Source organism: Phodopus roborovskii, unplaced genomic scaffold, assembly GCF_943737965.1.
Source record: "Phodopus roborovskii unplaced genomic scaffold, PHOROB, whole genome shotgun sequence".
Classification (NCBI taxonomy): domain Eukaryota; kingdom Metazoa; phylum Chordata; class Mammalia; order Rodentia; family Cricetidae; genus Phodopus; species Phodopus roborovskii.
This window is the reverse complement of record NW_026126629.1, coordinates 1,268,236-1,282,395: the sequence shown is the minus strand read 5'-3', so window position 1 is coordinate 1,282,395 and position 14,160 is coordinate 1,268,236. Positions and strand designations below refer to the sequence as shown.

Genomic DNA, 14,160 nt, shown 5'->3' with positions numbered 1-14,160 from the left:
TCACAACTGAGTCTTTTCAAATTATCTTTCCATAACCGATGTTTCCAAATCCTTGTCAAAATTAGCAATATTTTATTAAGATAATAATGTGTCAGAGAGGAGGCTTAATTTTTGCCACCTGCCAAAAACATATACAGGGTTGTGAATCACAGAGGAGCAACACAGAAATGTCACTGGGTAGGGGCCTTTCCCTTTCTCCAAAACTGTATTCATCTTAACTACTACAACACCAGGGCACTGAAGCTGAACCCCCAGAGTGCTCCTTCTGAATTGCAAATTTCTAAGAGTCTCTTTCCTACCTCAAAAGATACTCCCTTCAGTCCTCATATAGAAAGTGAGTACCCATCCAAGGCTAGATAAAGGTTAGCTCCTTAATATTAGCAAGTGAAGGATTCGAATCTGCATAGCCATCATTTCTACCCTTAGGCAGTTACACCCTGCCTAAGGAGGATGCACACTGCTCTACAATTTGAATGAAGAAGAGAGTATTCAAGCATTTTAACCTCCAGATTTCTTAGCCTAGTCTGGCAACAATTATGGTATTCTAAGTGGCCACAGAACAGCTAACTGAAAAGTTCAAAAAGCCTAGTAAGTCATTTGGCTATTTGATCTACTCTGGGCCTAACATTTAATCAGTCTCCTATCCATCCCATCACATGAAAACACAGTTCAGTTGGCTACCTGTCTGTTTCCTTCTTCCCCGGGGGATTTTCATTACAGCCATGATAAGATGGCTTTGGAACAATATCTAAACCAGGTTACTTCATAAAGAGAAATAAGGTGTGATGAATAATCATCCACAAAGGGACATGTGGTCATCTCACCCACAATGTCACATGACTGGTCCTCCCAGAACCAACCTGCATTCACCAATGAATTCTATAGCCACTACAACCTGTGACCTGAAAAGTGTGCTGATCTTTGGATGATTGACACCATAGCTGTATTAGATGAACTTTAAAAATACAAGTGATATGGAAGTCATGTTGAAATATATTGGCATTCCCTCTCTTGATTGTTTACCAAGTATCCTATATCAACAGGTTAAAAAAAAAAAAAGGATAAAAACTAGTAGCTGAAATGATGTGCAGTATGATAAGAAAACTCATAGTTAGAAAGAAATCATTTTTTAAAAAAAATATATATATATGAACTAAACAACAGCCAGATGCTTTCTGGTCATTTTCAGTTAACACTAAAGGAGTTCTGGGAAACAGTCCTGGGATACCTAAGGAAATCTGAGAGAAACCACATGAAGGAACAAAGGAGTTTGTGATACAGCAACAGCAACCATTGTTCTTGAAAAAGAGCCAGTTCCCTCCCCGAGAGCATAAAGTTGTGAACAAAATGGTTACAGATCTTTCCCAAGGAGATGAGACATGAGTCACATGCCTGCAACATATTGATGAGGCATTAGTCTCCATCTTGCTCATCATTGTGGCTGCCCATAATAGTTCTCATATACCAACATGCATATGTCTATCTTGTGGATGAGACAGAGGGACATGGCTCATGCAATTATAACAGGCAAGAATTCCAAAGACCAGACTGCAACAGAAATCACAAAATACCATTATCAATTGACACATTCATTATGTATATGCTCAAGCCCCTTATACTGTCGTTCATATTGTTATAATAACCTAAGGGAAAGAACCAGACCGGGGGAGGGGGAAGCAGCTATGAAACATTTCCCTTTGTGGATCTGAATAAACACAAGCTTATGTTCTTTGCTTTGTCTCATCTAATACAGTTTATCCTGTCACAATTTCTCATTTTCTGTCATTCAACTGAGTCTTGGTTCTCAGTCCAAGTAAAATCTGAACGGAATGACTTTTTGCTTTCCAATTCATGAAAAGTGACACTTAGCAGAAAGTCATGACTCTTACACTTGTGCCTGCTTTGCATCTCTCCCTCCCCCTCTTGGTGACGAGGTGTTCCTTACCACTTTATCTTTCTCCCTATAGAAAACCTATAGAGATTTCCGATTGCAAGGGGTCCTGGATTCCACTTTAAACAGCAAGACCTACGAGACCATCCGAAACCGCCTCACTGTGGAGGAAGCCACAGCGTCAGTGAGTGAGGGTGGGGGCTTACAGGGCATCAGCATGAAGGACAGTGATGAAGAAGATGAAGAAGATGATTAGACCATTATCTGAGTCCAAGAGTCCACTGGGATGGAGTCCTGTAATCAATGCATGTCCTTAGTCTGTTAGTTAACTCCATTAGGGAATTTTCTGTCAACTACCATGCCCATGAGATGTTTACCAATACACTTACCATTTTAGCTACGTGGTGACAAGATTAGGAGATGAGCTTCAGACCCATGGTTTCCTGATTTCTGTGTCTATATGTTTACAAGCAATATGGAACACCATTCTTAAAAACTGTTCATGGAGAGAATACGTAGTTCAGCTGCTAGATGTGTCCCTGTTGTTAGCAGAACAAAATGTTTCACCCTGTACTACATATACACTGATGGGAAGTGGACATGGGAGCAATCATGCTGAGTGTTTCCATGTCTCTGTTTCATGTACATGGGTACAGGTATTTACATGAGTACATGAATAAATTAATTTAAGCACATAGATCTACTTGGTTTGGGTTTCAGTTTTGTTCTTGTTTTATAGGAAGAAAAAAAGGCATGGTTCCAACAACCAACTTTAGCTTTTCTCATCCCCTAAAACTGAAGCAATGGACCCCTTGTGTCCTGGTTAACTCAGCTTTGCATTTATCCATATAGTTTCCCACAGTAAAAAAGTTACATATCAATGGATTAATTATTTTAATTGTCATGGCGAGGGGGCCATCTGATCAGGACTTAGTTCAGATCAACTGTCTTCTGTCAAAGTTTATCCTAGCAAATGTTACATTTTGCTTCTCTGTTTCAATAACTGTATATGTAAAAAAAAAAAAAAAAACAAAACCTATCAAAATGACAACCCTAGACTATAAATGTATTTATAATAAGATATGGATATTTCCTCCAGTAGACTGTAACCATAATTTCAATTATTTTGTTCCACACTGTTTTTTATACCTGTCATGTACATTGCACTTTGATCTGTAACTGAGCGACCCTGGGGTACGCTGTAGAGCTGTCTCTTTCTGTGGAAAGTAGTGGATCCATCTTGCTTTTTGCCTTATATAAAAGCCTACAGTTGTAAACGTGTGAGAAACTGTGGCTTCTCAATAAATAATTATTCAAATGTCCTAAGAATGTGTGTTTGAGCCCATCTTCTTCCATCTCTTTTGAAAGCCCCACTGAAGCATAAGAAGCAGGGAGAGATGAAGAAGGGAGGGCAGAGGTGATTTTCTAGAGTGTTCTTGACACTGTCTTTGACGTGGGCTGTTGAGAGACCGCCTAGAATTCCACTAATTCACACTCCACTAACTCAGGATCCGATGTTGGGCAGATTATGCTTGCATCATAGGATAAATAAGGGTTTGCTAAGCAAGTGAGTGGTGTAAACGAGAGGAATGTTTCTCCTGTATGGAGAGAAGGCCAACAAACTGTTTCTAAGCACCACTTTAACAGCAGTGTTTGCATTCAAACAAAGTGTGTGCCAATTATATATGATTCTTATATATTTGTTAAAGCATTTTTTCAAGATTCTCTAAGACATGAAGCACTCTTCTGGATCCCAAGCTCCTGTCCACAATATAATAACCAGGGTTTGAAAGAAATTAAATGTGTCCCTTTACTTGCTTTATTTGTGTCTGTCACAAACTAGGCTGACCTCTCTATGGGGCTAAGACTTAATGGACAGGTTAGAATGGTTGCCAGTTGTTGTCAAAAAGGCAATTCTCCAGAGGGCACACCCCACCCTTTACTTCTTCAGATCTACAGGAGCAAGTCCTTCCCGCTTTTGATGGGTGTGCAAGAACTCTATTGACCAACTATTCTAAGCTCCGAGTCTTCCATAAGTCTCACTTAAGTCTCTTATCAAATATGAAGAGAGCTGTTATCCTCATTATAATGAAGAAATTAAGATCAAAGGGTGTGTGAGCCAGACATGGTAGATCACACCTCTAACCCCAGCAACTGGGACTTAGAAGCAGGAAGAGCAGGAATTCAAGGCTAACCTCAGCCGCACACTGAGCTTAAGGTTAGTTTCAACAGCATGAGACCCTGTCTAAACATTCCCCTCATGTACCTGCTCCCTCAAAGAAGTACAAAGGATTAGCTAATTTACCCAAAGGTACATAGTTAGGTCAGTCAGAATAGAAAGGCAATGATTTAGACACTGTTTTTGTTATATTCAGTGTTGCGAAACTACAGCATATTTCATGCAAGAATTACAGAAAATTTTAAAACGTGCAAAGTAAAGAGGAAGCATCCTAGCATTTTAAAGTTGGGGTGCGGGGGTGGTGTTCAGGATCCGTGCAGGGGAACTGTGTGAGCAGGTTGTATAACCAAAGGGCATGAAGAGAGGCAGTCTAGGAAATGCTGCACTTCCAAAGCCAAGGTCAAAAGAGAAGTAAGATTCCCTCCAAATAGACTTCCTCATCACTTAGCATGGAGAGCTCTGTTAATGTCCCCCAGTGTAGCAATGTGGGGAAAGTGTGTGGGACAGGAAATGACATGAGAAAGATCATAGAGAAAGTTTTAGCCAAGTTAAACCCTCACATCACTCCTGCCAGAAGCAGGAACCAATAACCAGAGCCCCAGTGGTTTGAGCTTTCTCATTTTCCTTTAGAACAAACACACAGAAAAGAATAACTTCTAAAATGCAGCTCAGTATTTTACCCCAGGGTGAACACATTCACAAAATGCATACAAAGACTAAGTCAAGAAATAGAAAGCACCTAACCATCCCTACTGAGCCCCTTACCCATGAACCTTGCCAACCTCTACTTCTCACTTGCTAACGGCAATCACCATCCTTATTCCCAATGTGTAGAAAGACTTTCCTATTCTAACCTTCCATGTAATCAAACTCACAGGACACATTTACACCTATATAGTCATTCTATTGCTGAGATAGCTGTGGTTGGTTCATTTCATGACTATAAGGCATTCTTATATATTAATATACCACAACGGAATTATCCAGGTCACAACATCATTTTCCATTTAGGGTGGATATAAGGACTTCTGTTGTGAATATCCCTTACATATGTCGTTGTTGGGCCACAGGGCAAAAGATAGGCTTATTTTTGGAAGATTCTTCTAGCTTTCCATGACATTTCAACCTCAACAACAGTGTGTCAGCATCCCTATTCTTCTCATGGGCAAAGCTAAGTATTATCACTCTCTAATGCTTTGACATTCTGTTAAGTGATCTAGTGGTTTATAATGGCAGTTCCTAAGTTACAAGAATAAAGTTGTGTTGATTTCCTGTGAATCTATTTATTAGTGATTTGGATAGTCTCTTCCATGCAGTGTAAGTCTGAGTCTTTGGGCTGCAGGGGTAGGGGAGGTGAAAATTCTACAACTATTTGAAGGCAGTGGAAATAACCAAGATGTCAAGGAAGGGACAGAGAAACAGTCCTTCTCTTAACCAATTCATACATCACATCGTGAGCACACCCTGGTCATGCTCATTGCCGAAAACACCTCCCTGTCTAACCCATTTCCTCTCATTAGTTGGGGGATCTTTTGAAAATGCAAGTGTAATCTTGACCTTCCCCTAATTAAAGGCACCCAACTGCCTCCAACATTTCCCTGAGAATGAATCTCCAACGTGTTAAAGTAGCCCATGAGGCTGTTTCTGATGACTCTTGCCTACCTCTCCAGCAGCTTGTCTTAGGCCTGCTGCTCTCTGGGATGGTCCATACTTGCCACCTCTCACTTCCACTCTGCATCTGGTTCTTTCCAGCTGGGCGCCCACCCAGTGATGTTTCTTCCCATCTTTCAGCTCTCAGCTAAATTTGACTTTCCCAAGGAACTTAACTTTCCCAAGGAAGTTTTTCCAAAGTCTATTGTAAATCATTAGTGTGGATCCCCACCCTCTGCTACACTCGACTGGTAGCATCACACCTGCTCCTGGGTAGGTTATTTACATCCCTGTGTGTTTCTTAGCAGTCTTCTCCACTTCAGGAAGATCTGATTGTACCACATTCCCCACTCTAGTCCCAGTGCCCTCCTAAATAGAGACTATTGAACGGAGGAGGAAAGGACATATGTGGGGAGAACTTGGTTGGTCTTCTCTTAGAATCCTTGATTAGTATGAATGGTATAAGACTCAGAGGAGGGAGAAGGAAAGTGAGGCTCATAGAATAGGTCAACTTGAAGAGCCCTTTAAGAGGACAAGCCAGGACACAGCACAGTGGAGAGAGGCAGTGTAATAAGTCCACAGAGATCTGAATTACCATGCGTTCCCAGAGCACATAGTTGCCACTCAGAAAATACCTCTTCACTTAAAGCATTAAGAAATATGCTGTCAACCCCATCGGGGGCATCATGTTGCATCACCTTCCTGACAAGACTCAAGGAACAAAAGCAGGAACAGGAAGATTGCAAAAGCCAGAGGTCAGGGATGACTGCTGTGAAATACTGTCTTCTGAACATGGCAGGGCTATTGCCCACTTAAACTTACAATAGCTATGGCTGCAAGTTTAAGACTTATGCAAGATTAGGCCAGGCTCCACCCTTAAATGAGAAGCTTATAGTAGTCTATAACTACTTAAGGTTTGGTCCATGGTAGGTCTCCCATGCTCCAGTAGATGGCCCTACATCCATGTGCATATTTACAGCATTAAATGAACTCCATGGGTTATAAAGGAAGAAGATAAAGAGGAGGAGGGGCAAGGAGGAGAGGTGGGGAGGGAGAGTAAGAGGGGGACAATAAAGAAAACATCAGTAATTGGATATAGGATGGGAATGGGTTCCAGGGGGAGTTTGAGGGAAAGAACATAAGATGGATATGGTCTAAACACATTTTGTTCATGTATGAAATTATGAAAATTACATAATTCTTAAAATATGCTTCATGTTTTAGGAGATCCTGTGTCGTGGAAAGATGTACTCAGGGTCTTGGGAGAGATTGTATTGAGTTGAGGATATTGCGGTGTGAGAGGAAGATGTTTGGCACCCCTGTAGTTTGGATTTATTGGCCTGTATAGCCAGCAGCTAACTAACATTTTTATTTTTATATTTTTCACATTTACATTTATAAAGTAGAGGACTGTGGAGATAAACAAATATGTAAAGTCCTTGGCTTGCAATACACAAGGACCAAAAGTTCATTTCCAGCACCATTATTAAAGAAAAAAAGAAAAGCCAGGTGAGAGGTAGAGCTAGGTCAATCCTGGAGCTCACTTGCTAGCTGTCTTAATTAGGATTTCTGTTGCTATGACAAAATACCATGAGCTAAAAGCAAGTTGGGGAGGACAGGGTTTATTTGGCTTACACTTCAGCATTGCTGTTCATCACTGTTGGAAGTCAGGACAAGAACCCAAACAGCAGGATCCTGGAGGCAGGAGCTGATGCAGAGGCCATGGAGGGGAGTTGCTTACTTGCTTGCTCCTCATGGCTTGCTTAACCCACCATCTCATAGAACCTAAGACCATTAGCCCAGAGATGGCACTACCTACATGGGCTGGGCCCTACCCCACTATCACTGAATAAGAAAATGCCTTACAGCTGGATGTCAAGGAGGCATTTCCTCAATTGAGGCTCCCTCCTCTCTGATGATTCTAGCTTGTGTCAAATCAACACACAAAATTAGTCAATACACCAGCCAACTTAGCCTACCGCATGAGTTGAAAGCCAATGAGAGAATCTGTCAGAAAACAAGGTTGGAACTGGGGAAAATGTGCTTAAAGCACTTGCCACACAAGAAGGAAGACCAAATTTCTCATCATTACCAAATTTCTCACCATTACCAATTTCAATGCCAGGTGAGAAGTTCAGTGCTCCGAAGATGAACAGAGGACCAAAAGAGCAAATTGAAGTTGACTAGCCAGTCTAGTGGTATTGAAGAGCTTCAGGTCCAGCTGAAAGACCTTGCTTCAATGAATAAAAATGGAGAGTGACCAAGGAAGACTCCCAACATCAATTGTGGTCCTACATACTCATACACACATACATGTGAGCCCATGCATACAAACATATATACCACACATACACACACTTGAGACCAAAAAAAAAGAAAAACAAAAAACAAAAAAAAAAAACACAATAACAAAAATGAGATTATAACAAAAATAAGAAAGTCCGGTGGATGGCACCTGAGAATATGACACTTGAAACTGTCCTCTAGCCTCCACAGAGAGAAAGAGAGAGGGAGGAGGGAGAGGCAGGAAGGAGAGAGAGAGAAAGAGAGAGAGGAAGGAGAGAGAGAGATCAAATAAAACAGAATTACATGAAGAAAAAAAATCAATTTTATCCCCACCAGCCTCATTCCCTAAAGTAGCCATTGCTAACAGATGGCCAAATACTCTCCCAAATATGTCTACATTATAAACAAGTATATTAGATATATATTTGACACATGTGACATAGGTTTATACAAATGTTAATCATCCTAAGTCTACTACTTTGTAAAACACACTTCCCACTTGTCCCTGTAGACTTGTCTGTATGTCTGCCCATACAGACTTCCTATATAATGGGTGTGCTGCTTTAAGGAGATTTTCTGGTCAAAGAAGAGACAGAAGCAAAGTAAGGCAAAGTGAAAATTTAGGATAAGATAAGGATGGATCAAAACATAGTGGAGGAAATGAGCCATCTGTGGGAGTGACCCAAGAAACTGTTGGAAAATGTGTGACTAAAGAATTTGTGAAATACCCCAAAGCCAATCACAGTCTAACTGCAGGATTGCAGTTGTCTGTTTATGTGTCTGTCTCTGCTAGACTGCCAACTACTTGAGGTCAGGGACTGTGTATGCCAGTTGGGAGCATAGGATACAGTAGGCAATTGATACATGTTGATTGAATTGAATGAGTGAACATCAGACCTGAGTAGGATCATGACCACGTATTGTATAAATTATTTTACCCACTGAGCCATCTTCCCAGGACCATGCTCTTCTCTCTCTCTCTCTCTCTCTCTCTCTCTCTCTCTCTCTCTCTCTCTCTCTCTCTCTCTCCTCTCCCCCTTTTCTCTTCCCCCTCTCTCTCCTATTTCTACTCCCTCTCTCTCTCTCCCTTTTTCCTTTCTCTTTCTCCCCTCTCCTCTCCCCTTTTCTCTCCTTTCTCTCCCTCTCTCTCTCTCTCTTATCCTTTGAGTATCACACATATCACTACAAATGTGACCTGAATTTCCCAAGCAAGCATAAACAACTGTGCTGTCAAAATGTGTGTTTCCATAAGAATTTTATAAATTCAACCAAACAACTAGAGTTGTATCATTATTGCTTAAGCACAAAGTTTAATAAATTAATTTACTTCAAATTTTAAGATCCAAAACAAGTGTGTTCTTTGTGGCCAGCTTTCACCAGATACATGATTAGCAAATTTGAAATTAAATCTAATTATGCACATTTTGCAATACTTGTTAAACAATTTTAAAATAAATATTCATCTTTTATTCAAGGTTGTTTTGCTTCTTCTTCTAAATACTAAAATTATCATTTGTTTTCCCTTTAATGAAATCATGCATTTCACCCACAGTTATAAATCTGCTTTTGTTGTAACTAAGCAAATATGAGAAAAGGGGTGGCTAGAGTGCCGCCTGCCAGCAGAGTTCTCTGCCCTAATGACAGTATATTGACGCTCACAGGAAAACACTGAGCAACAAATTAATCACAACCATCAGCTAGCAGAGGGATAAAACAATGACTATTAATAATACAATGCCAAAGAGATGGAATGCAAAGGTACAATGCAGCAGAAGTACACAAAGAAAGTTTCTTAGCTCCTAAGAATTGATGGTGGGATGGCAAATCGTTTGGAAACATGATTAATTATGCTGGCGTGTTCCTATCTGTCCAGAGAAGCTGGCTTTGCTTTCTAGGTGATGACCATGGTCACAGAGAGTAAAACACACTCTACTTAGAGCAGGAAGAATGTGACTAAGGACAGTCACATTTCAGAAGCAGGGCTGGGGTTGTGGAGATTCATTTAAGACAAAAATCAAATGTTACAAAAGGATGGTAAGTACTGGTGATACTTGGAGCAAATTAAAGCCCAGTTTATGACGTTGTTACGGCTGCATTTGAAGTCCAAGTGTTGCTGCATTATTGTGAAGAGGACAGATGGACTATGCTCCTTACTGTCTCCTCAGACATGTCTTGGAACCCACCTTTGAACACCACAAGTTCCTCTTAAGTATTTTGATTCAAATATTAATAGCTACCCTTGTATTATTAAAGTATAACTTTTAAAAAATAAAAACCAAGCATCAAGATAACAGGCTTAAAAGGTACAAGGCCAATAAACACTTGAAACCTTCAGACTTTCTGTTACACAATTTCTGGTTTTGTGATTTGGCACAATATTGACAGGACAAGGAAGTAACCAAAGCTCAGCATGCTGAGGTCATTCTGATAAAATGATTCTGAAGAAACAAAGGCCAACTCTCAATTCACAAATCCACGAAATGGGTTCTTTTCTGAATCATTAGCCAATGAGACCATCTGTGTCTCATTTCTTCCACCCTATTAGTCAAATCAATTCCTTATATTTTCTTCATTATAAGACAACTTGCTGTTCAGTTTTTAAAACTCTGCATCTGCCCTCTGCCATTTGACAAGGCCACTCTGCACATATTTTAAATATTTTTTAGAAAGAGATGCCTGTCCCAGAGAAGGTATTTCCCAAAGTGAAATGAGGGCAGAAGCAGAAATCAAGCATGAATTCTTCACCCAGGGGTTTGAGCTTCTGATAAGAGGAGGGGCCTGGGTAATGCAGTCCTGTAAATATTGAAGTAAGAAGGAAGGGTCTGCAGGATGTGGAGAGCACTGGGAGACAGTGTGGAAGTGCTGTAGGGCTGGAGAGATGGCTCAGTTGGTAGAGTACTCTCCCTGAAAACACAAAGACCAGAATTTGATTCAAGAAGCCAGGAAAGAAAGCCAGGCTTTATGGCATGTAATCCTAGCACTGATGAAACTGAGACAAGAGGACCCTGGTGTTTGTTGGCAAGCCAGCTTGGCCCAATCTGGGAGGATCTACCCAGTAAAGACCCCATCTCAAAAAAAAAAAAAAAAAAATCAAGGTGGATAGCACTTGAGAGGAAATGTCCTGGCTGGTCATAATCTAGAGTCATCAGAGAGTAGGGAGCCTTAATTGAGAAAATGCCTCCCTAAAATCAGGATATGGGCAAGCCAGTAGGGCATTTTCTTAATTAGTGATTGATTGGGGAGGGCCTAGCCCATTGTGGGTGGAGCCACTCCTGGGCTGGTGGTTCTGGCTTCTATAAAAAGCAGGCTGAGCAAGCCATGGGGAGCAAGCCAGTAAGCAGCACCCCTCCTGGCTATTATGAATAGAACAGCAATGACTATGGATGAGCCAGTGTCTCTATAGTAGGATATAGCATCCTTGGGAATATGACCAGGAATGATCTATTTCTAAATTTGGAGGAACCTCCACCCTGATTTCCGTAGAAGCTACACTAGTCTATGCTTTCACCAATAGTGAATAAGCACTCTCATTTCTCTATATCCAAGCCATCTTGTGGAGAATTGTAGTTCTGCTTTTGGTTTCGGTTTCTACCATAGTCATTCTGACTGAAGTAACCAACCACTTTCTGATTGGATTTAAAACTAGCTCCATAAGATGGAATTAATAACTGGTACGTTCAACTGAACCAAAATTTGGCAGCTGGCTAGGGCGTATTATTGTGCTAAGTGGACAAAGAAACTTCCCCCTAAGTTCCTATCTTTATATGCACAAGTTCGTGCATCACTTACCAAAGAAGCTCCCTGTTTGCAGTAGATGATGATTAAAACAGAGACCCACAACTCATCAACAAACAGAGAATAAGAGCCTGTGGCATGCTCCATTCTAAATGGGGCATCTATATCACACCCTGTGGTAGTGGGATGAGAATTACTCTCATAGGCTCATACATTTGAACAGTTGGTCCTCGGTGTGGGGAACTGTTTAGAAAGGATAAGAAGGTGTGACCTTGTAGGGGGAGGAATGTCATTGGCAGCAGGTTTTGAGATTTCAAAAGACTAGTGCCATTCCCAGTGCCCTCTCTGCCTCCTACACAGGAATCAAACATGAGCGCTCAGCTGCTCCTCCAGAACCATGCCTGCCTGCCTGCTGCTATGCACCCTGCCATGATGGTATGGACTTGTAGTCCTCTGGAACTCTAAAAGCACCAAGTAAACCATTCTTTTTGTAAGTTTCCTTGATCATGGATTTTGTTACTCTCTTTCCACCAAAAAAAAAAAAAAAAAAAAAAAAAAAAGGCATAGGAAGATAGTAGGAGCCACAGGCAGCAGATGCCTGCAGGGAAAAAATATTCACTGCACATGACAGTACAACGTTCATGAACTCACATGAGTTCTCCGACTTCATGCACAGACCTGCACAAACTCAAGCCTGCCCAAATCCCAGCATGGAAGGCAGGGAACATTGGATCACAAAGCACCACCTCTAGCTGAGCTATTGGCAAATACTGACTTCTGGGGGATAGCGAATCAGCTTTGTTTGGAAATGTGTCTCCTGAGAGGCTTCCCATGGTCCAGTAGATGGTCCTACATCCATATGCAATTCATCAGCACTAAGTGAATTCAGTGAGTAAAAAGAGAGAGAGGTACACAAAGTTGGGAAGGAAAAGTGGTGGGGGGGTATAGAAGAGGAATTACAGGAGAGAATGTGGTGGAATTGTTCAAAACACATTAAACACATGCATGTGGAGAAACCCATAGAAACTGCTGACCTGAACAAGGGGGAGCTCATGGACTCCAGTCTGATAGCTAGGAAGCCAGCATATGACCGACCCAGATTCCCTGAATGTGATGTTAGTTGGGAGGACTGGGCAGTCTATGGGGCCTCTGGTAGTGGATTTATTCCTAGTATAAGAATGGACTTTGGGAGCCCATCCCACATAGAGGGATACTCCCTCAGCCTAGAGACATGGGGTAGGGCCTGGGCTCTGCTCCAAATGATATGACAGACTTTGAAGACTCCATGGAAGGCCTCACCCTCCCTGGGGAACAAAAAGGGGATGGGATGAGAGTTGGTGGGGGGGAACAGGGTAGAATGGGAAGCTATGGAAACAGGGATTGATATGTAAAACAAGCTTGTTTCAAATTTAAATAAAAAATAATAATAAAAATAAAAAACAAATACATGCATGTATGCAGTTATGAATTAATATTAAAAGTAATTATTAAAATTTTGTTATAACAAATCTGAAAAATACTAAATTTTAACTTATTTTTAATTATTTATTTTAAATTTCCTTCCCTCCTTTCTTCCCATTCCCTCCCCTGCTCTCCTTCTCCCCACCCCCATTCAGTCCTCTGTTTCTGTTTAGAAAGAGGCAGGCCTCCTATGACTATCAACAAAGCATAGCATATCAAGTTGTGGTAAGACTAAGCACACCCCTTGTATTAAGGCTAGGCAGGGCAATCCAATATGAGGAATAGGTTCCCAAGAACCAACCAAAGCATTAAGGATAGACCTTGCTCACATTGTTAGGAGTCCCAAAAGTAGACAAAGCTATACAACTGTCAAATATATGTAGAGGGCCTAGGTTGGTTCCATGTAGGCTCCCTGGTTGTTGGTTAGACTCTGTGATTTCATATGAATTAGGTTAGTTGTTTCTGTAGGTTTTCTTGTGATGTCTTTAACCCCTCTGGCTCCTACAGTCCTTCCTTCCTCTCTTAAGCAGGATTCCCCAAGCTCAGCTAAATTTTTGGCTGTGAATCTCTCAATCTGTTTCCATAAGTTACTGGATGAAGGCTCTCTATTGGGGTAGTCACCAATCTGATCACAGAAGATAGCCAGTTCAGGCTATGCATCCCACTATTGCTAGGAATCTTAGTTGGGGTCATCCTGGTAGATTCATTTTAACTTTTAATGAAGAACATCACAAAACGTGAACGTATATAAGTCCTTGATAACTAAAATAAAATAAACCTTTAAATTCTTTTAATGTTCATTGGATTATCAAGATTAAATGCATTAATGGGCATAAAGCACTTTTTAAAAGGCATACCTGTGAGATCCTTGGTAAATGCTAATATTTCGCTGTCAATGTCTCAAGCTCTTAAGAGCTATCTTAGTTACTTTTCTATTATTGTGAAAAGATACCATGAC

The 14,160-nt window shown here is 40.9% G+C and overlaps 1 protein-coding gene across 12 annotated transcripts in view; it reads left to right on the top strand.

The window, feature by feature from the left end:
* Cadps (calcium dependent secretion activator) overlaps positions 1 to 3,220 on the top strand; it is a 439,844-nt gene extending 436,624 nt beyond the window's left edge. For all 12 annotated transcript variants that reach the window (XM_051206877.1, XM_051206873.1, XM_051206871.1 and 9 more), the window contains one exon: positions 1,968 to 3,220. In XM_051206877.1, coding sequence (XP_051062834.1) covers positions 1,968 to 2,147 — 180 coding nt within the window. In that variant the 3' untranslated portion in view covers positions 2,148 to 3,220. The remainder of the gene's footprint in view (positions 1 to 1,967) is intronic.
* Positions 3,221 to 14,160: the final 10,940 nt, after the last annotated feature.